Source organism: Salvia hispanica, chromosome 2 (assembly GCF_023119035.1).
Source record: "Salvia hispanica cultivar TCC Black 2014 chromosome 2, UniMelb_Shisp_WGS_1.0, whole genome shotgun sequence".
In the NCBI taxonomy this organism is placed as follows: domain Eukaryota; kingdom Viridiplantae; phylum Streptophyta; class Magnoliopsida; order Lamiales; family Lamiaceae; genus Salvia; species Salvia hispanica.
This window is the reverse complement of record NC_062966.1, coordinates 18,609,617-18,632,963: the sequence shown is the minus strand read 5'-3', so window position 1 is coordinate 18,632,963 and position 23,347 is coordinate 18,609,617. Positions and strand designations below refer to the sequence as shown.

The window sequence follows — 23,347 nt, the reverse complement described above, 5'->3', positions numbered from 1 at the left end:
ACGTAACTTGATTTATAAAATGTTTCCGAATTTTTAATTTAACTTATTTAAGATCAACCACCAATATTAATTTATTTGTCTTATCAATGAATATATTACTACTATTGTCCGATATTGGTGCAAGGACACTTCATTGTCACACTCTCATTAGTCTAAATATTTGAGCACAATATTTGGCTAACATATGCTGCCATGTGGCTACATGTTCGATATACCAAATTAAATAATTGATACTTAGATGTTCAAAGAACTATTCTTGAATTATAAGGGAACCCTAAAGTTAGATAACAGTATTAGTACTTTATTTTGGTAAGGAAAGATAATAAAATATGTTTTATTTTGTTAATTAGTAATTATTTGACCAAAGTGTATATTTTAGGAATAAATATTTGAGACTTAAAATATAGGATTCGACTAATTAACCGGACACTCTCTCTTCTGAAACACACAGGTGCATTATCATTTATCACCTCCGCCTTCATTCATAAACCCCTAAAACCTCCAAACCACGCGCGATGTTTCCGCCACCGTCACCATTTTCGCCAGTTTCGTCCGCGCAGCTGGCGGTGGCGGCGTTGTTCGGCGCCTCCGTCATGGCTATTTCCGCATTCTTCATCCACAAGCGCAGCGTCGATCAAGTCCTCGATCGTCTCATCAACATCCGCCACCGCCGCCATCACCACCTGCTCTCCGACGATGAACATTGTGAGTTTTCGGAGGCTGACTACAATTCTGAGACTGAAGATCATAGTATTAAAGATGCTGAATCTGACGCGGTGAGGGATTACCGACTTTCACATTCGATGCCTAATTACACTGCTCTCAATAATGAGGAACCCGGGGTTGCTGTGCACCCGACGCTGCCAAATTCATTGCCTAAATTCGAGTCGATTTCTTCCGATTTACCACCAGTCCGGACCGGTCAGAGGGATGGTATGCTTGTTTATTTATTTGGATATCATCACTACTTCTGAAGTATTGATTACATATTTTAACCTTTCATGATACTCCATATGTTTTTGATATTCACTTCATAAAATTTTCATGGCCTAAAGTTCTATGTTTGTGAACATGTGATCATAGTTTTAGGTTCTAGGGTGAAACTTATTTATTTATTTTTTTCACAGCCTGTTTTGTAATGCACTGTCTTGAGTTCTCCTCTTTGAGCACTTAATAAAGATACCACGGCTGTATTGCATTCATAATTGTCTGGACTTGTTTTGATCAGTCAAGTAATCTTTATAGAGTATATTAATAAGTAATGAGGTAAGTTTGACCTAATGTATACTGCTCAGAATGTATGCTTTGTATTTTTAGCTTTTGTTATATACATTTAGATCGATAAAAATGTATTCTTTTTCTGTAGTTTGTGGTTTTCGGAATCACCTATTTATCCTATTTGCTTCTTGTAGGAGATGAGCATTATGTCAATCATTCCGGTACAAGTTTGCGGGTTGGATCAGTTGGTAGGCTTGTCACTCCTGGATCAACATGTGGTTATTCTTTTGAAGGAACAGGGGATTCTGATGATGAAGGAACCGAACTTGAAATGGAAGAGAATGCCTCATCCTATCAAAACGTAAGTTTGATCTTGTATTTTTTGGTTTTTCTTAAGAATCTTAACCATCACATCTCATGTATGCATGCATATATAATCGTCTTTTGGGGAGTGAAAGGCAGGGGGCATAATTTTGAAATGAGTTACCATGTATCAGACTACATGCCAGCACTGGAACATTTTTTTCGGTATTATTGGAGTGGGTGTACGAATATAAATCAATTTCTAGAAAACATTGCAGAAATCTGGAACTTACATTTGAAAGTTAATAACCTGAAATAGCATGGAACTGGGCACATTGAGACAACAAAAGTATAAACCTTGTTGTATGTGCTTGCCTCTCACCATACATTGATTTACATCACATTTCTCTTTTGTATCGAACCGGTCTAATCTGATATAGCTAATTCAGTAATTCTTTTTGGAGACTGCATCTTCCCAGTTGTCATATTCTTAAATATTGGTTTCTTCTACATATATGCTTTTTCCCTCCCTTACAACTCTCAACTATATATGGGTTGATTGTTTACAACCATTATTCCTCTGAATTTGCAGGATACAAATCTGATGAGTCAATTTCAACAGATGCTACCTGCTCAAGCCTCAAATGGGATTTGCATTCATGTTCAAGAATCCGAGGCAATTGTTACTGAGGCAAAGCTTGATACAGATCTCACTGACAGAAAAGTTGAAATAACTCCAGCAAATGATCCTGTATCTAGCAATAACACATTCCCACCAATAACTGCATCACATGGTAGATAAAATTTTTTGGATCTCAAGGACTTTATAAGATTCAAAGTTGGAATCTTGTGTTGTCTCTTTTGCTTTTGTGCTTGTTTTATTTTCTGGTGCTCCTTCTGTATTACTAAGTGTTGTTTATGCTCTTCAAAATATGAATTCAGACTCAATAAGTGTTGAAGAACAAGAAGTCACAAGGATGATTCGTGAATGTTTAGATTTGAGGGGAAAATATGTTTTCAGGGAAAATGTTGATCCATGGGCAAAGAGTACCGAAAAAACTGGTTTACCAGAAGTCAAAAGTGATCCATTTAACTTTGTCCCTGTTGAAGCATCTTCCGTAAGTTATCCTTCCTTCCTTCATTTCAGAAGCTATCAAGTTAAACCATTTACTATAGCCCAGCTAATTATCTGGTACGATTTCTATGATGGGCAAGCAGCATTTCTTCAGGATGGAAGATGGTGTAGTGCGTGTTTATGCCAGTGAAAATGGTAAGCTTTAAGGAGCTTCTTCTGAAAATACTGTATGCATCTCTATTCTATTATGCCTTAAAGATTATTAATTTAATTCCTTTGAATAATTTAGATTCTGAAGAACTGTATCCTGTTGCAAGTTCAACATCCTTTTTTACTGATATGCATCATCTCCTGAAAGTGATGTCTATTGGAAATGTCCGCTCTGCTTGCCATCATCGATTACGTTTTCTTGAGGAAGTAATATTCATTACCAATCTACTATAGTCTATATTACATCTATATTTACCATCCGTTTGAACGCTTAGTAAATTTTATTATTTGCAGAAATTTCGCCTTCATTTGCTGGTGAATGCGGATAAGGAATTTGTTGCACAGAAAAGTGCACCTCATCGTGATTTCTACAATATAAGGAAAGTGGATACTCATGTCCATCATTCTGCTTGCATGAACCAAAAACATCTTCTCCGGTTCATCAAGTCAAAGTTAAAAAAGGAACCAGATGAGGTGGGAATCTTACAATGCTTTGACTCAAAAGTTGTTCTACCTTCAACTAATGTCTAAATGTTTGTCACTAATTTAATAGAAATCCTCCAAGGATGCTCTAACATCATGCTCTCCTTATGATGTTGCAGGTTGTTATCTACCGTGATGGTCAGTATCTTACACTGAAAGAAGTCTTTGACAGCCTGGACTTGACAGGGTGTGTGTTTCTTTCTTCAATCTATATTTTCTCATGTTGTTACGCCTACCTGTCCTTCATTTTGATGGGCTTGCTCATTGCAGGTATGATCTTAGTGTAGATCTGTTGGATGTACATGCAGACAAGAGTACCTTTCATCGCTTTGACAAATTCAATCTCAAGTACAATCCTTGTGGACAAAGTAGACTCAGAGAAATATTTCTGAAGCAGGATAATCTTATTCAAGGTTAGTTTCGTATGCAAGTGTGGAAGCTTTCTGACATGTCAGAATTATAGGAAATTGATTTCCTTGAAACATAAACCCCTTTATTGTCTGTTCAACATTCTTGAAAATGTATTTGTTATGAAGTCTCAATTTAATGTTATGTGACTTAATTTCTATGTCAAAGATGATAATGTGGATTGATCAAATCGATGAAAAATAGCACGGCTCTTTACTGATGATACATTTTAGACTAGTCTTTCCCGTTTCAGAATGTGTTACAAACTTTGAGCTTAGACTGAACCACGGTAGTCGTTGCATGGTTTGGATAATATCTTTAGAGCCAATTAAGTGGATGAAATGAAGAGGTGTGCTCCTCTCTGGTTCTAACTGACAGAAAAGGAACTGTTTCAGTTTATAACACAACTTTAAATGCTTGAACTCACGCAACCATGTCACTCTATCTATTGTAATTCGCCCAATCATTAAGTGATTTTCTTCTTTTATCAGGCCGTTTCCTTGCTGACGTGACAAAGCAGGTTCTATCAGATTTGGAAGCAAGTAAATACCAGGTCTGCTTGCATCTCTAGTATTTTATATTTACTTCTAAGGAGAATGCTGTCACGTGATTGATGATTTGGTAAAACTGTGGTCTGATATGCTTGTTTTTGTGGGTGATGCTCGGTTAATGAGAAAGAGAAATGGAGGTATGGTGGTAATCTTTTTAATGAAATTTCTTTATTGAAATGTTTTAATATAATCCGTGAAGAAGAAGAGTGCAGAGAGTAATAATTCATTGCAGTTATACATGCACGCGTAATTGTTTCACTTTAACCAAATTTTACTTATGTCATTGTGTTTCCTGTTTCAAATTGAGAGCATTTTTTATATATTAAAAGTCCAGACTGAAGAAGGAATGATATTGTTGATTTCAGATTACTCAATTACTTTCTGGTTATAATTTTTAAACTCTAATATAACCATGTTACTTTCAGCTGGCTGAATACCGAATTTCGATCTATGGGAGGAAACAGAGTGAGTGGGATCAACTGGCAAGTTGGGTTGTAAACAACAGAATTTACAGTGAAAATGCTGTTTGGTTGATTCAGGTAATGTGTGAATGATTTGGTGAACTCTCTTGTCTTGTCTTATTAAATTGTTGATTGTTACAACTTCAATTGGTCTCCTTCAGCATCCATAGATGAGGGCTAATGATACATTTATTGCTGCTCTACTTTTCTGAGTTTTTTTTATCCTTTGGTCTCTACAATGATTTGAATGGTTCAATTTTTCGTGTTTGTCAATATCTTGAATATCTGCTTTGCTGCTATGAGATTCCTGGAAATCCCATCATGGAAGTTTCTACCGTCTAGTCCTGATCCTTGTAGAGGAAGCAGATATCTCGATGCCTATCCTTCATCTGTTTTATCTTAATTTTCTCTCTTGAATTGATTTATAAGTTTGTTAGCTGTATCAAATGACAACCTTGTTTTTGTTGATTGGTTCCTTAAGGAGCAATATGGTTTGTTATCATGCGTCTTTAGACATTGAACTTGAGTTCTAAATATATACCACAAGTTATGAAAAAGTACAGTTTCTACTTCCCCTAAAAAAAGAAGTCTCTAGTTTGTTAGTAGTAATTGGTAAACGTACACTGATATAATTCCTGATGGTGAATACTTTCTATGTTTGGTTGAGCTGTGCAGTTGCCAAGGTTATACAACATATACAGAAGTATGGGGACAGTAAGGTCCTTTCAAAACATACTTGATAACATCTTCCTTCCACTTTTTGAAGTCACAGTGGATCCAAATTCCCACCCTCATTTGCATCTCTTCTTATTGCAGGTATGCTTTGGAAATTAAACTATTTACATCTTGCTCTTTCAAGTATAATGTATTCATTATTATGCATTCTGCATATGCTTGAGAGATTAGTTCATGTGCAGTATGCCATATCTTTGTAAAATAGAGAATCATGTCCTAATAATTCTCACAGCAAGCAAATAAATATTCCTCTCATACAGGATTACATTTAAAAGAACCATTTAAAGGTCCAAAACAACTTTCTGTAGATTTTTGTTTGGTTTTTGTTTTGTATCTGTAATTGTTTAACAGGAATCAAATTTATCTATTTCTCATTTATGCATGCTCACTAATATTTTTTCCCTATATCATTATGATGTTCTACAATGCAGGTTGTAGGCTTTGACATGGTTGATGATGAAAGTAAACCTGAGAGGCGGCCAACTAAACATATGCCAACTCCATCACAATGGACAAATGATTTCAATCCTGCCTTTTCTTATTATGCTTATTATTGCTATGCAAATTTGTTTACACTTAACAAGGTTTGTCTGATTCTTTTGTTGAGTTTACTGTGTCAGATTATTGCCCAAAAAACTTCTTATCAATCTTTGCAGTCTGCAGCATTAAGTTTTGTTCATTCTCTATATTTATACTCCATGTATTTTGTAGTATTAGTCTGTCTTTACCTGGTGAATTTGTGATGGAACAACTATCTTAGAGTATTAGGAATTAACAAATACTACAGTTAACTGAATGCAAGCTACAAACTGAGAGAACTGATTACTATAAAGTACCAAATATATCCTGACTGCCTTCTCAATATTTTGATATTTAATCTAACTGGAGTGTGTGGTAAATGTTGGACTGGTCCATACAAATTTTGCCTAACATTTAATTGTCTGGTAATTTTCTCTCAGCTTCGTGAATCAAAAGGTTTACCAACAATAAGATTTCGGCCTCACTGTGGAGAGGTGGTTTTCTGACTTACCTTTCTTCATATGAAACCTTAGTACTTTTCTAGAATGGTTACTTACTGAAACAAGTCATGCAGGCTGGTGATGTGGACCATTTAGCCGCTGGGTTTCTCCTATGTCATAATATATCACATGGAATAAACTTGCGGAAATCTCCAGTCTTGCAATATCTGTACTATCTAGCTCAGGTTTGTTAATTGACTTCATTTTGGCTTAATGACCTTAGTGACATGGGTCTGCAATCACTACTGAATGGAACCGATTTCACTTTCAGATTGGTTTAGCAATGTCGCCACTCAGCAATAACTCACTCTTCTTGGACTATCATCGCAACCCATTTCCAATGTTCTTCCAACGCGGCATGAATGTGTCCCTTTCAACTGATGATCCTCTACAAATCCATTTGACTAAGGAGCCTCTCGTTGAGGAATATAGTGTAGCTGCAAAGGTTTGTTTTTCCTTTCTCTATGTTACCAACGTATGCATGTTAGATCATCCTCTTTTTTCCCTCATCAGGTATGGAAACTCAGTTCCTGTGACCTTTGTGAGATTGCCAGAAATTCTGTTTATCAGTCTGGATTCCCTCATGCTTCAAAGGTTAGAACTCTAAAGTTACTTCTCTAAATAAATTTTAACAGAGATCCAAGGTTTTGCTGCGTAATGTAAATCTGAAGCAACACTTGCCTTTCTTCTTTGTAACACTTTGTTGGGTTAGAGAAGTATTTTCCATTTTTCTCGTTCCCTTTTCCATGATATTGCTGCTGCTTTGGCTAGAGTTATCTCTTAGGTAAAAGCTAACAAGAATTACTTTAATTCTCTTCTTAGTTGCACTGGCTTGGAGATGATTACTTTAAAAGAGGCACTAAAGGAAATGTAATACACAAGACTAATGTGCCAAATATTAGGATCGACTTCAGATATGAGGTGAGCTCTACTTTTTCTGCTCTCATCCATTATATCTGATCGGATATAAACAAACGAATTGTGTGTTTGCAGACATGGAAGGCGGAGATGCAGTATGTGTATTCCGGGAAAGCTATAGTGCCAGAGGAGATCGAACACTAATTCGGCAGAATTTTTACACAATTTTACATCCTTGAGATATAAGCGCCAGCTACATTTCCACAGAATATGCTTAAAGGTTGAAGAGTTGGACGATATTCATAAGATGTGTAGCTTGTGTGGTAATCCATTTGAGCAAGTATTCTCGCAGTTGCGCCCTGCCAATTTTGCTTCTGTAGTTGTTTAGCTCAAATTTGAACGATGATTAGAATTATGAATATGCAACGTTTTCTCCCGTGGAGTCACACTAATCTAATCTATATATTGGTGTACTGAAAACTGTTAAAGTAGTAATTTATCAGATTTAATTATTTGTATTATATGATCTAGAGAAATATATATATATATATATATATATATATATATATATATATATATATAGAGTCCTATTATCCACAAATCCTCTCTTAATGACCGAACTAGAGACCAAATTTGGGCCCTTAGATGTAGTTTTTAATGGATGAGATTAGACCATGCTTTTTAATTTAACTCCTTCATTAGGTAAACAATTTACTTCAATCCAGGGGTATTTTGGCCAAAATACATTTAGGGTAAAAATTTTGCAGCAACCTTCATTCAATTCACGTGATTTTCTTCATTTTCAATTCTCTCTTTATCTTCTTCTCCAAAATCGACGAATTTCTTCTACAAATCGACGAATCTTCTGCAAATCAACGGATCTTATCATCAATTGAATTGAATCTCCTCCTCCTCCGATGAGCTCAGCTGCAGCAGCAGCATACTACTACACCGGATGCGAACACGACTACGAGCCGCACTTCCTCGATTCCTGCTCCCTCTGCGGCAGATCGCTCTGCCAAAACAACGACATCTTCATGTACAGGTAAAATTAGGTGAAAATCCAAGAGATTTGGAGCTGAATTGGTTAGCGGAGTTTCTAATTTGGTGGATTTTTGCAGAGGGAGCACGCCGTTCTGTAGTCAGGAGTGCAGGCAGGAACAGATAGAGATGGATGAGGCGATGGAGAAGAAGAAATGGAAGAGGTCTTCTTCCTCCAAGAGATCGAGCGCTGCGAGACAGAGCTCCGACGAATCTGACATCAATAAAGCTGTACGCACTGGAGTAGTGGCTGTGGCCTGAGATTATAAACTTGATTCCAAATAATTAAGTATACAGTATTTGAGAAGAGACTACTGATAAGTTCATCGGTGAATTCGCAACAACTGGATTCATTATAACAACAATTTAGTTCATTCAGTTGTGTTATTACCTCATTATAACAACAATTTAGTTCAATAAGAGTCGAATTGATGGCATACTTTAATGTGCAAACAACACATCAGTTAAAGATGTTACTTCATTATAATGTTTTATTACTTCATTTTTGTTGTGATTTACTTCATTATTATGTATTATTACTTCATTTTAGTAATAAAACCTACTGTATAAATAGATCATTTATATTACTTCATTATCATAACTTATTACTTCATTATATGAATTCAATACTTCATACTAACTAGATTATAGTTAATAGGAAAACAGATCATTTATATTACTTTATTATCATAATTTATTACTTCATCTTATCAATTTACTAATTTATCAAAAAGAATATGTAGTTCATTTTAATGTGTTATAACAACAATTTAGTTCAATAAGAGTCGAATTGATGGCATACTTTAATGTGCAAACAACACATCAGTTAAAGATGTTACTTCATTATAATGTTTTATTACTTCATTTTTGTGGTGATTTACTTCATTATTATGTATTATTACTTCATTTTAGTAATAAAACCTACTGTATAAATAGATCATTTATATTACTTCATTATCATAACTTATTACTTCATTATATGAATCCAATACTTCATACTAACTAGATTATAGTTAATAGGAAAACAGATCATTTATATTACTTTATTATCATAATTTATTACTTCATCTTATCAATTTACTATTTTATCAAAAAGAATATGTAGTTCATTTTAATGTGTTGTAACAACAATTTAGTTCAATAAGAGTCGAATTGATGGCATACTTTAATGTGCAAACAACACATCAATTAAAGATGTTACTTCATTATAATATTTTATTACTTCATTTTTGTTGTGATTTACTTCATTATTATGTATTATTACTTCATTTTAGTAATAAAACCTACTGTATAAATAGATCATTTATATTACTTCATTATCATAACTTATTACTTCATTATATGAATCCAATACTTCATACTAACTAGATTATAGTTAATAGGAAAATAGATCATTTATATTACTTTATTATCATAATTTATTACTTCATCTTATCAATTTACTATTTTATCAAAAAGAATATGTAGTTCATTTTAATGTGTTGTAACAACAATTTAGTTCAATAAGAGTCGAATTGATGGCATACTTTAATATGCAAACAACACATTAATTAAAGATGTTACTTCATTATAATATTTTATTACTTCATTTTTACTGTGATTTACTTCATTTTTATGTATTATTACTTTAAAGCGAATTGACGGCCACCGGCGGGAAGGACAGCCACAGCAAGGTCCTGACATCGCGAGGGCTAAGAGACCGCTGCGTTCGATTAGCGGTTAACACCGCGATCGAATTCTATGATTTGCAGGACCGATTAGGCTACGATCAGCCGAGCAAGGCGGTGGAGTGGCTGCTCGCGGCAGCAGCTAGCTCGATTGCAGAGCTGCCGCCGATCAATTCCCCCTTTCCGGCGGCGGTCGGTGGTAGCAGCAGCTTCGAGACCTCGATTTCCAGATCTGAGAAGACGGTTAAGGAAAATGAGAAAGAGAAATCTTCTTATGTTGCTTCCTTCACCGAGCTATTGAGCGGAGGCAAGGATGCATCCGATGAGAATTCCAATAGCGAAGCGGCCAGGCTGGCGGTGGCAAGCGGGCAGCGAAGTAGCGAGGTGGAGGGAGCGGTGGTCGTAGAAGCACTAATGAGGGAGAGAAAGAGAGCTAGAGAAGAGGATACGGTGGCGCCTTCTCTACGATGAGAGAGAATTGTAGAGAAAGAAGTTGGTTGGAATTGGGAAGTGAGGATGAGCTGCACATTACTAAACTACCCTTTACCAATTTAATTGAGTAAAAAATTCAGAAATTATTAATAACCATTAGATGTGATTAATGCATGGATGAGATTTAGTCTCTAGTTCGGCCCTTAAGAATGGTTCGACATTGATCACAACTCTATATATATATATATAGGGGTGCATTATAATGATAACCCCAATTTGTGTGATAACCCTATAACTAAATCTCCACCACACATTTTTAAAATATGTGGTCTAGATTTAATCTAACAAAACTATCATTTTATCAAATAAAACTATCATTTTCGGATATATTAAGGGCAAAATTGTCATTTCAATTTTAAAATTGGTGGGAAAAAAGAAAACGCTCTGAATTCATCTCAGACTCAAACACTCTGAATCGAATTTCAAACCCTACGAATCGAAGGAAACACTCAAACACTCTGAATCGCATTTGAAACCCTACGAATCGAAGGAAAAATCATCACAATTCTGGAATATGTCGAAGGAAATCATAGTTTTTTCATCGAAGAAAGGTTGGATGAAGTTTATTACTTATTTCACTTTTGATTTTGATCGATTTATCATTTTGCTGATGATTTTCTCGATTATTTTTAGATTCTGTAGTTTTTTAGTGTAGATATTTCTTATATTTATACAATATCGTTCATGCATAACAATGTATGCTGCTGGTGTGTGTTTTGCTTTGTTTATGTGTGTTTTGCTGTGTGTGTTGCTATGTGTTTGCATGATCTGTTTAAATGTAGATAAAATGATAGTTTCTGATAAAATGATAGTTTCAGATTATAAAATGATAGTTTCATGGGATATATGGAATAAAATGATAGTTTCTGAATGAAAAAATGATAGTTTCATGGGATAAAATGATACTTTATGTTTGTTTGTGTGTGTGTCCTGATGCTACTGCTGCTGTGTTTTTGTGTGTGTTGTTGTGTGTGTCTCTGTGTTTTTGTATGTAGAAATTGTGCCTTTGCTTGATAAAATGATACTTTGGGTGCATAAAATGATAGTTTCTGAAAATGATAAAATGATACTTTGTAAATAGTGTTTTGTTCTACTTAAGTGACAAGTTATTCCCTCTCTGCTTTTTTAAACTCATTGAAATATAGAAAATGATAGTTTCAGAAGAAAAAATGATAATTGCCCTTGATAAAATGATAGTTTCAGATTATAAAATGATAGTTTCATGGGATATGGAATAAAATGATAGTTTCATGGGATAAAATGATAGTTTCTGAATGAAAAAATGATAGTTTCATGGGATAAAATGATACTTTATGTTTGTTTGTGTGTGTGTCCTGATGCTACTGCTGCTGTGTTTTTGTGTGTGTTGTTGTGTGTATCTCTGTGTTTTTGTATGTAGAAATTGTGCCTTTGCTTGATAAAATGATACTTTGGGTGCATAAAATGATAGTTTCTGAAAATGATAAAATGATACTTTGTAAATAGTGTTTTGTTCTACTTAAGTGACAAGTTATTCCCTCTCTGCTATTCCCTCTCTGCTTTTTTAAACTCATTGAAATATAGAAAATGATAGTTTCAGAAGATAAAATGATAATACCCTTGATAAAATGATAGTTTCAGATTATAAAATGATACTTTGACTTTATATAATGACATAAACTGTTTAACACACTGAAATCTTTTGTTTATTAGGAAAGAACATTCGTGATGATGATGATGATCAACGTAGAACATTAGCAGAAGAAGTAGAACATATAAGAAATAAGAAGAAAAGAAAGAATGACGATACAACTGATGGTAAGACAGCATCAAAGAAGGGCAAGAAAAAAGTTGTTCAAGATATTACAGTCATTAGGATAGCAACTTTGGCAGGAAGAAGGAATACTGACTTCTTCGTTGACATGCTTGAATCTCTAAACGAGAATCAAAGAAGAGCTGTTAGAGAGATTGGGTTTGGCGCACTCCTAAACTTCAATATAAGAAGTTTCCCAAGAGCATTAGCGTATTATCTAATCAACAACTTTAACAGTAAAACTTCATCAATTGAGTTGAACAGTGGGGAATCACTGTTTTTAGATGATGAAGATGTTCACATAACTCTTGGGTTCCCGATTGGATCTTTACCTATCAATAAAAGCAAATTTCAGAAAAATACCCACATCAAAACTGAAATTGCTAAATTCTGTAAAGGTGGAGAGAAAAAAATGGTGCCAAAGTATGTTGTAGAGCAGATGGAGAGAGACAAAGAAGGTGGTGAGTTCTTTAAATGGACTTTTATGGTTCTCATGGAGTATGCCTTGATTAACACTCCTGCTGATGGAAATTTGAGGCCAAAAATTTTAGATTACATAGCTGATGTTGAGAAGATCAAAGAATACAATTGGTGTGGCTATGTCATATCCAGATTGCATGAAACACAAAAGAGGTGGAAAAAAGACACAGCAAAGATATTTACCGGGCCAGTTATCTTTGTAGTGGTAAGAATATATTTGTTTTCCATTGTCTATGAATCTATTTACAGAAAAACTAATATTTAGTTTTTGTTTAATGTAGGCTTGTTACGTGGACAGGATTCTCTTTGAAAAAAAAATGGTGCCAAGATGTTACCCAACAGTGAAAGGATGGACTGCAGAACTGTTGAAAGATAGACAAAGAGCAGAAATGGAGAATTCAACATTTGGTCTGGGTCATATGTATGACCGATATAAAAAGCAGCCACATGAAGAAAATGATAAAGATGACGAAGAAGATGAATCTCAAGATGTAGAAGTTTTGAAGACAAATGATCATCATGATCATGATGAAGTGGGGACAACCAATGAATGGGAGAATTTCATACATGAATGGAAGGCAGCTGCTAAAAATGTTAAAGCGTCAATGGAGAAGATTGTTGATGTCCTTGAAGCAGCGCCGGAAAAACTCAGGAATCTAAATAGCTTTAAGATAATCTGTGATACAACAAGAAATGCAGTGGGATTGAGAGACAAAGGTGTGGAGCATGTTATAGAAAGTCAGAATACAATGACAGAGGCTATAAACAATGATGAAACTGATGATCCTGAATGGATTGATATCATGATTGAGTTAACTAAAGCTGCTGAGAGGACATATATATTGAAAAATAAGAATGAGTTCCCTACCTTCACTCTGATACCTGAATGTGATGACAGTCCTAATGAGAATCAAGAATTTAATCGGGAAAAGGATGTGGAGAAGGAAAAAGATGATGAGGTGGAAAACAAGCAAGAGAAGATTTTGCTCAAACTTGAATGAATTTGTGTCACAGATTGAAAATTTCAAATGGGAAAATTATGACCTGGTAAGTCATAATTAGATATACATTACAGAACAAGGGTGCGTTATAATGGTAACCCATATTTATGTGATAAGCTAATAACCCTATCATTTTATGGGTCAAAAGTATCATTTTTACTAAAAATGATATTTTTCGTCCATAAAATGATATTCTGTTCTACAAAATGATACTTTTCATCCATAAAATGAGGGTTATTAGGTTATCACAATAAATATGGGTTATGATATGATCACATCCCTTACAGAACAACATACCTATATTTTTGAAAATGACATTTATATATAATGTTTTGAAAATTAGATATTCTTTCCAATCTGGGCGTACGAACATTATTATATCATCTGCTTCAATCTCAAAATGCAAATGATGGATGTGATTGACAATTCTCTGGTTAGTCAAGATTTACTTGAGAAGAAATATGAAGATGCACCAAGTACTCTGGTATGTTTAGTTAAATGCATTCAGTATTTATTAGTTAAAATGCATTGACTATAATTCAGTATGGAACATAATATAATTTTTAATCAACCTCATGTATGTTTTGTGTTATTTGAATAGAGAAATTTCTTCCGAACTTATCTTGGAAATGGACTCAATCCATCAATGGGAAGAACTGTCAAACTGTCAAAAACCAGATACATGAATATGCCATGGCAGAACGATACAAATAAAGTTGACTGTGGAATTTATGTGATGCGCCATTTGGAGACTTACATGGGTGGTCCTGTTCGTAACTGGAATTCGGGTTTAACGAAGAAGGGAACAGAGTCTTTCATAAAACTCCGTGCCAGATATACTGAAGCATTGCTTATTGGAGATACTAACAAGAAGGCTTTTGAGACACTTACAATGATAAAGAAGAAGTTTGAGAATGACAGCAAAAAAGAAGAAATTGATGTTGAAAAGATGATTAGAGAATTTAAACCCCCTGTATACTAACTTCTATGACTTGATAATAGCGTTTTGTAATAGTGGTTTCGAATATAATCACCCAAATTATCATTTTATCTGCTACAAGTATGATTTTGTCATTATATCGTTTTATCAGTCAGAAGTATCATTTTATCATTTTATCTGCTGAAAGTATCATTTTATCAACTGCGAGTATCATTTTATAATTTTATAAGTCAGAAGTATCATTTTATCAGCTTATATATCATTTTGTGAGATTAAAACATCATTTTATCCGTTGATAGTATCATTTTATCAGCTTATATGTCATTTTTTCCAGCTTATACATCATTTTATAAGGTTATTGTCATTTTATTTGCTGCGAGTATCATTTTTTCAGGTTAAAGTATCATTTTATCAGTTTATAAACAAAAGAATGATGTTATCAGCCAAAGTATCATTTTATCAGTCAGAAGTATCATTTTATCATTTTATCTGCTGAAAGTATCATTTTATCAACTGCGAGTATCATTTTATAATTTTATAAGCCAAAAGTATCATTTTATCAGCTTATATATCATTTTTTATGTCATTTTTTCAGGTTAAAGTATCATTTTATCAGTTTATAAACAAAAGAATGATGTTATCAGCTAAAGTATCATTTTATCAGTCAGAAGTATCATTTTATCAACTGCGAGTATCATTTTATCAACTGCGAGTATCATTTTATCAGCTTATATATCATTTTTGATGTCATTTTTTCAGGTTAAAGTATCATTTTATCAGTTTATAAACAAAAGAATGAGTTTATCAGCCAAAATGTCATTTTATACACCTAAAATACCTAAACTATATCAAATGGCTTCAATCTGACTTCTCATTGACTCTACCACAATTTCTTGAATCATGACGACCCATCTCATGACATTTACCACACCGTCGTAGAGGCTTATTTGCTTTCCTTATTGCACTCTGCCTCTTTGCTACTTTGCCACTAGCTGATCCTTTAGTACTAACAACGTCTGGAGGATGTACATCAATTACATCAGGTACTGCCATTCCATAAAAATCCTCAACCATCTTCTTCTTTTCAATGACTGAAGGTGCTGCACAATTTCCAAACATATGCTGTTCCAAATCATCAAGACCAGCACTTAACAAAGACAAATGATCCATACTTCCTTCAGACTTTTGGACTAATCGATAAAAGTTGGAGAACAACTTTTTCTTAACTTCCTGCTTTTCATCCAAATCTGCAAGATAAAAGATAACATTATTACAATAAGTACTATCATTTCTCTGACTGAAAAATAGAATTTTTACAAATAAAGGTTAAAAATGGAACACACGTTCAAATGGTTGTTGTTCCTCAGATGGTAGACCATGTGCTGCCTTTAGTAAAGAGCTCTTCAACCACCTTCGACCAAAATATTTCTCAGGAATGAGATTAGCAGACTTATTCTTCAACAAACAAAATATATGACAACATAACAAACCAATTCTGGAAAACTTCTTGCAACTACAGTCGAATGTGTCTTGCTTACAATCATACATAACATCCAATGTTCTACCATATTGGTCCTTGACCTGATGCTTCTTGATGTTATCCTCAACAGTAGTTATAGAAACAATCTCACATACAATACTTATTTCCTGTTGTACATGTTTGAAAATAGAATCAGTGTAGATTGTAGATGCATGCTTCTCAATAGGCAATTGGGTTGACAAATCAGGAATAGTTGAGTAATCCAAGTAGTTCAATCGTGAATTGGCATTCCTTTGATCTCCCACAGCATAATTAAAGAAATTGATGAACTGTACAAGATTTGCACGTGGCTTTGTGTAGTTTTTAAAAAAGCTATTCTCCGATTCAGACATCGATGTAGTCCTAAGAAGCGACCCCATGGGAAAATCTCGAAAATAAGCAGGAACCCAGAATTCTCTATCTTCAAACATTGATCCAAACCAGTGCACGTCTTCTAATCCATACCGTTCCATTATATCATTCCATATTATATCAAACTCATCAGGCTCTAACAAATCAGACCAAACACATGCATTCAACTCTTTTTTGAAATCTTCATTACCAAGTAAAGATTTGGGCAACTTATCTGACACCTTAACCATGATATGCCACATACACCATCGGTGCCTTGTTTGTAAAAGTACTTGTTGAACAGCAAGTTTGATCCCCCAATCTTGATCAGTGATAATCAATTTGGGTGCTACCCCCATGCATCGAACAAAACAGCCAAACAACCAAGAATAGGATTCTCTACCTTCACTTGATAACAAGCCAGCTCCAAATGTAACTGGTCTAGAATGGTTATCTTTTCCAGTGAATGGAGCAAAAATCATGCAATACCTTCAGAATATAACATAAAAATGAATTATATTTATCAGCTATGAGTATCATTTTATCAGCTATGAGTATCATTTTATCAGCCAGAAGTATCATTTTATCAGCAATGAGTATCATTTTATCAGCCAAAAGTATCATTTTATCAGCAATGAGTATCATTTTATCATTTTATCATGCAAAAGTATCATTTTATTAGTAAGAAGTATCATTTTATCTACTGCAAGTATCATTTTATCAGCTATGAGTATCATTTTATCAGCCAAAAGTATCATTTTATAGTAAGAAGTATCATTTTATCAGCAATGAGTATCATTTTATCAGCCAAAAGTATCATTTTATCAGCAATGAGTATCATTTTATCAGCCAAAAGTATCATTTTATCAGCAATGAGTATCATTTTATCAGCTATTGACAGAAGGGATACTATTTTATGATGCAAAAGTATCATTTTATGATGCAAAAGTATCATTTTATCATTTTATTATGCAAAAGCACAATTTCTATCATTTTATCATGCAAAAGTATCATTTTATTAGTAAGAACTATCATTTTATCTACTGCAAGTATCATTTTATCAGCAATGAGTATCATATTATCAGATATGAGTATCATTTTATCAGATATGAGTATCATTTTATCAGCAAAAAGTATCATTTTATGTCTATTAGCAACAAAAGTAATATACCTGTTAGTGTTGTATGTTGAATCAAATGAAATTACATCTCCAAACATATGATAATTTCGTCTTGAAATAGCATCAGCCCAAAAGAGTCTAGTTAACTTTCCATGAGATCCTATCTCAATTTCATAATAGAAGGCATCAGATGATTCCTTTTGAGAACGCATATAATCAAAAATCATTTGAGCATCTGAACCATCAATATTGGACATAATATCACGATAACCATTTCTAATATCAATAATATCACATCCAACATTTTCAGGTCCACCCATTATCTCCTTCAAAAGTTTGAATGTGAGAGTGGGACCAATATTACACCTGCCACAATCCTCCATAAACCTCCGATGAATAGGATCCAGATTGCGATTGGCCATCATAAAATGCCTATGCTCATCCGCAACCATTAAGTGATTATGATACTCAACAAACTGATAAACCTCATATCCTCTGCTCTTGCCATCTGAATAATATCTCAAATTGAGCTTAGCAAGACATTCACACCTAAATGACCGACACCTACGCTTCTTAAAAGACACTTCAGTTGATTGGGATGCATGACCAGGTATAAAATTCTTAGAGCCTTGTCTGTTGCAAGCCAAATACTGCCACTTAGTAATACCTTGAACTGATTTGTTACCCATTTTACGAATGCCAAAACCAACTGAACGAGCATAATGTTCATAGAAACCAACTGCTTCTACTAATGTATTGAATTTCATACCAATCATTGGCTTCAAAGCATCATCACAAACAGGAATGTACATACCTACAAATCAGTAAAAGTATCATTTTATCATAGTATCATTTTATCATAATATCATTTTATGCACTAAAAGTATCATTTTATGCAGTAAAAATATCATGTTATGCAATAAACCTATCATCACAAACAGGAATGTAAATACCTACAAATCAGTAATAGAATCATTTTATCATAGTATCATTTTATCATAGTATCATTTTATCCGACAAAACTATCATGTTATGCAGTAAACCTATCATCACAAACAGGAATGTACATACCTACAAATCAGTAATAGTATCATTTTATCATAGTATCATTTTATCATAATATCATTTTATCCGACAAAACTATCATGTTATGCAGTAAACCTAACATTTATAAGCCAAAAGTATCATTTTAACACATAATCGACAATACATAATATAATCAAATAAGAATTTCAGTACATCAGAAACATAAACCAATCAACAACTAATATTAATCTAAAATCAAATTCAATACATGAATATGAACACAATCAATAAGCTAAATAATAGATAATGATTGTTACCTTCGTTATTTGCTACAGATTCCATCGAAGCAAATTTTCACAGCAATTGAAGAGGTAATCAATGAAAATAAGAACGCAAAATTGAAAACATCTTCCCGATCACAATTATGGAAACAAAATCTGAAGACTATGGAAAATGAATCAAATCTGGAGCCTATGGAAACAAAATAAGCGAGAAGTATGGAAACAAAATCGCAGAGAAGAGGAGAGAATCAAATTGAGTGATCTGGATCAAAATGGAAACAAAATCACAGAGAAGAGGAGAGAATCGAAAATCGCTGAGAAGAAACCGATGAGAAGAGCGTGAAATCTGGAGTGAATCTGGAGCGAAATTCAAAAATTAAATTAGCGAAATGACATATTTACCCTCTGCGCCTATTTTTATTAAGTAAATCTAAGTTTGAATCTCAACCACAAGATTATAAAATATGTGTGGTCCAGATTTAGTTATAGAGTTATCATGTGATTTGAGGGTTATGATATGATCCTAAATCTTATTATTTTATTCACTAAAAAACCAATAAGGTTACTAAAGTCATTAGCTACATCTCGATTGTTATGTCAACTCCTATAATCTTGCAATTTCTCTTTCCACTAACAAATCATATGCGTGATTATGAGTTAACATTCCATTATACTTGTTCCACTAACAAATCATCTCCTTCGTATCTTCATCTTCTTCGGCCACTGTACCATCAAACTTCCATTATACTTGTTCCAGATTAATCTGTTCCATTCTCAATTCTATATCATCGTCGTTGGCAGATCCCAACTCCAATCGTGTTCCAGATTAATCTGTTCCATTTTCAATTCTATATCATCGTCGATGGAATCCGACACCCATTCTACTTATCACGTAGATAATTGATCATACTCCGATGACGTTCTTGATAATACAAGTTATGGTTATTGTTTTTATTTTCATTTGTTTGTGTTGCTCCAATTTATATATTTGTATTTATGAACTGACATTGTCTTCTGTTGTATGAATCTTTTCACCTATATTATTTGATCGATTTTTCCGCTATGCTTCGATTTGTGTTTAGTATGACCCATTTTCGTATAAGACAATTGAACTTGTTGTATGCCGCGATTTCATCCTATTATGACCTATTATCATTCTAAATCCAGTAGATGGAAACTTGTCTTTACTTCATCGTTAGTTTTTATGTGTGTTCTGATTATGAATTATTTCAGATTTAAATACACCAGAATGCCCTATAGAGCATAAACCTTTTGTTGGCCGTAGCTTCCCCACATTGGACAACGCCATTGAGTTCTACGAGAACTATGGGCGCCGTGTCGATTTTGACACAAGGAAGAACGGTTCAAAGAAGGTTGATGATCTCACCATATGGTTTTACATGGTGTGTAACAGAGAAGGTGAGCATAAATTTAGCGATGAACAACCCAAACGACGACGTAAATCGAAAAAATGTGGATGTAATGCTCGGGTTGCATTCAAATTCGATTCTGACCGTGGTTATGTCATTCAACACTTGAACGAAGAACACAACCACCCCATGGTTTTGGTACAACACCAGAAGTTCATGAGATTAAATCGTCAACTTGATCCAGTACACCAAAAATTTATTACGGATTGTGCTGGTGCTAATATTGGTCCTTCACCCACTTTCAAGCTGTTGACTGAATTGATGTTTGGGCTATTGTTTGTGTATTCTTCGGCCATATTAATATTGAGTTTTTTTAATATGTCAAAAACATGAGAATAATCTTGTGTTTTACTTCAGTTTGTTTGGTACGAACATTTCGATCAGGTTTGTATGACGCATTCTGGTACTCTTAGTGTTATATAATGACCTGAATATTGGTTTATTATGACACAAATTAACCAAAACAAGTCTATGACCCAAATATTCATTTATTATGATCCAATGTATGAAGTAATTTTCATCATATGGTATTTCGACTACAAGAAACAAGAGGAAAGCATTACAAACATTGCGACATATAATCGTGTATTTAACTTCAGTTTGTTTGATACGAACATTTTGATCAGATTTGCATGACGCATTCTGGTACTCCTTAGTGTTATATAATGACCAGAATGTTGGTTTATTATGACACAAATTAACCATACGATGCTATGACCCAAATATTCATTTATTATGACCCAAATATTCTAACACGCATAGAGTATGACATAAAAAAGAGCTTGTTTGGCACTAGTATTCATATATAAATTGAAGAAACAATAACATCTGATGCCACTTCTAAAACACCATCCAAATATGTAAAGCTAAACTGTTTAAACATCCTTAATTTAAAACAGTGGTAAACTAAAAAAAAATGAAACAAAGTTCCAGTCTTTTTATTTATGACATATAGCAATTGCTTAAGATATGTAGTTTGCTATCATTTTTCAACGTTGATCTCCGCATTCTTGTAAGTCAGCTGCATCAACATTCTCTACCACAGTACCTGTACATATAAATGAAGTCATTCTTAGTCTTTGAGGGCATATAGAAAGCATGACCTAAAATGATCTAAAAATGACATCCGTATTTTTCAAACCCGTACTTTTAAATTACATAGGTCCTGTTTAGACAACACGGAGGTCAATTTTAATATGCTTTTTATGTTATGATATTAAGCATACCCTAAAATGATGTAAACAAAAACTAACAATGACTTAAAAAACTAGAAATGTTATCGAATAACCTCAAACAATCCATAACACTAAACTCTGTTCATATCAATTTTTATAAAAAAATATTGCAACAATCAATGTTTCTGAACTATGACACAAAACAGTCAAAGCTATGACCTCATTCATTATTTGTGTAGATTAGCACATTAACCTTTAACAGCCTTTGAAACATCCACTACGGCAGTCTGAGTATGTAATCCTAAGTTGAACTCAATTTGTAGACAAAATTCATTGTTTCAGTGTAGAAAACCATAATAACCTACTACATAATAATAACCTAAAAAATAACACATTAACCTTGTTTTGGGTCATCTCTTCCAGCAGCCTTTACATTTGACGTGTAGAATAGTTGCAGTCGCTGTTCAGGAAGACAAACATCAACACGAAAAGATTTGTCAGATGAAAATTCAAATATAATCCGAACAAAAATAACCCAAATATTTTAGACAACATACAAATTTTCGTTGTTGCTTTTGGCGGTACCAACACAAAAGAACGTTGCGTCAATTCAGATTGCTCATTCTAAAAAACTAGGGATTTAGAAACCCTTGCTAACCTTTTCCGTCATCCTTCGCTGCTCCAGCCAAGCGTGTATTCACCATTACTGAAGAATCGTCGGCGATGAGGATTTTGGTTTATTGGAGAAGCGAGAGAAGAGTGGTTTAGGTTTTGGGTCTCTGATTTTGGGATTTAATCCGTTTGATTTGGGGGATTTCAATAAATGAGTGATTTTAGCATGTGCAGTAAACACTCCCATTAAATCCGCCCACTAAAAACGGTCATGACGGTTCCACTTATTTATTCTACCGAAAATACCCTTCACATGACGCATTTTGCTTTTATTATGACTCAAACGAAATAATTTAAACAACAAATCATGGCCACTCACATATGGATCTGACGGTTGGTAATTGGTCTGTATTTTGGTACTTAGGCCCTTCTTTTGATAGATTAAAACCCTATATATATATAGGGGTGCGTTAGACTCCTTTGCACCCTAAGTGTCCTATTTCCTTCTTATATAGAGGTTCATGATCAATTGAGATTTTTTAGGGTAATTGAGAAATGAGATGCAATATCAGCCACACATTTTTATTAAATGAGTGGTCTAGATTTTGCCACACAAAAATTATTTTAAGATTAATTTATTATGAAAGGGTATAATTGTAATTTATGTTTTAATGGAAAGAGAGGAAAATCTCTCTCAGATTCCCCAGTCCTGTTTATCCCCACCGCCGAAGCTTTTCTGGCTAGCAAATTATCAAATTCATCGCACTTCTATGAATTTCTTCGCCAATTCGGGGTTTTGATTTTCAATTTCGTCACGGATGGAACGATATAGGATATCGGACGATAAAAATGGCGAAGTGGAATTCGATTCCAGATCAACGGCGGAATCATCATCATCGCCGTCGAGATCACTGCCGATTTCGACCTCGCCGTCCGATTCCACCGGCTCTGGTTCTTCCGACGATGAAACGGAGGCTGACTCCTTCTCCGCCGCAACGTCTCCTTCACCACCGCCTGCAGGTACGGCAGATCGTCGATCTGCGCTTCCTCGAATCTGTTGCCTTCTCCGACGACGCGGCGGAGCTCTTCCTTCTCCACC

The 23,347-nt window shown here is 34.2% G+C and overlaps 5 protein-coding genes and 1 long non-coding RNA gene across 7 annotated transcripts in view; 4 read left to right on the top strand and 2 right to left on the bottom strand.

The window, feature by feature from the left end:
- Positions 1–440: 440 nt before the first annotated feature.
- Positions 441–7,794, top strand: LOC125207394 (probable AMP deaminase). The gene is made up of 19 exons (XM_048106715.1): positions 441–933; positions 1,413–1,579; positions 2,114–2,315; positions 2,464–2,639; positions 2,740–2,791; positions 2,886–3,013; positions 3,101–3,280; positions 3,409–3,476; positions 3,560–3,702; positions 4,189–4,250; positions 4,674–4,787; positions 5,385–5,525; positions 5,876–6,028; positions 6,404–6,457; positions 6,538–6,648; positions 6,735–6,908; positions 6,977–7,057; positions 7,286–7,384; positions 7,457–7,794. Exons 1-19 carry the CDS (start codon positions 516–518, stop codon positions 7,523–7,525), a joined length of 2,592 nt encoding a protein of 863 aa, XP_047962672.1. The 5' UTR covers positions 441–515; the 3' UTR covers positions 7,526–7,794.
- Positions 7,795–8,182: 388 nt separating this feature from the next.
- LOC125203921 (FCS-Like Zinc finger 3-like) lies at positions 8,183–8,623 on the top strand. The gene is made up of 2 exons (XM_048102437.1): positions 8,183–8,366; positions 8,443–8,623. Exons 1-2 carry the CDS (start codon positions 8,239–8,241, stop codon positions 8,621–8,623), a joined length of 309 nt encoding a protein of 102 aa, XP_047958394.1. The 5' UTR covers positions 8,183–8,238.
- A 1,256-nt stretch (positions 8,624–9,879) lies between these two features.
- On the top strand, positions 9,880–10,500 carry LOC125206406 (transcription factor TCP24-like). Its single transcript, XM_048105663.1, has 2 exons — positions 9,880–9,896; positions 9,996–10,500. The coding sequence occupies exons 1-2, from the start codon at positions 9,880–9,882 to the stop codon at positions 10,498–10,500; spliced, it is 522 nt and encodes a 173-aa protein (XP_047961620.1).
- Positions 10,501–15,467: 4,967 nt separating this feature from the next.
- On the bottom strand, positions 15,468–19,195 carry LOC125203885 (protein FAR1-RELATED SEQUENCE 5-like). 2 transcript variants are annotated; one of them, XM_048102392.1, is made up of 4 exons: positions 19,068–19,195; positions 17,776–18,538; positions 16,078–17,093; positions 15,468–15,981 (listed from the first exon to the last, which is right to left on the bottom strand). In XM_048102392.1, exons 1-4 carry the CDS (start codon positions 19,090–19,092, stop codon positions 15,593–15,595), a joined length of 2,193 nt encoding a protein of 730 aa, XP_047958349.1. In that variant the 5' UTR covers positions 19,093–19,195; the 3' UTR covers positions 15,468–15,592. The 2 variants fall into 2 exon arrangements, with proteins under 2 accessions (XP_047958349.1, XP_047958351.1); XM_048102394.1 differs by having other exon boundaries at positions 17,776–18,795; positions 19,068–19,185.
- A 2,025-nt stretch (positions 19,196–21,220) lies between these two features.
- Positions 21,221–22,448, bottom strand: LOC125203705. The gene is made up of 3 exons (XR_007173425.1): positions 22,295–22,448; positions 22,036–22,096; positions 21,221–21,509 (listed from the first exon to the last, which is right to left on the bottom strand). It is a non-coding gene; the product is annotated as an uncharacterized LOC125203705 (long non-coding RNA).
- A 618-nt stretch (positions 22,449–23,066) lies between these two features.
- Positions 23,067–23,347, top strand: part of LOC125206405 (rho GTPase-activating protein gacV-like) — a 1,950-nt gene continuing 1,669 nt past the window's right edge. The window contains exon 1 of the mRNA XM_048105662.1: positions 23,067–23,268. Within this exon, the coding sequence (XP_047961619.1) occupies positions 23,067–23,268 (202 nt within the window). The remainder of the gene's footprint in view (positions 23,269–23,347) is intronic.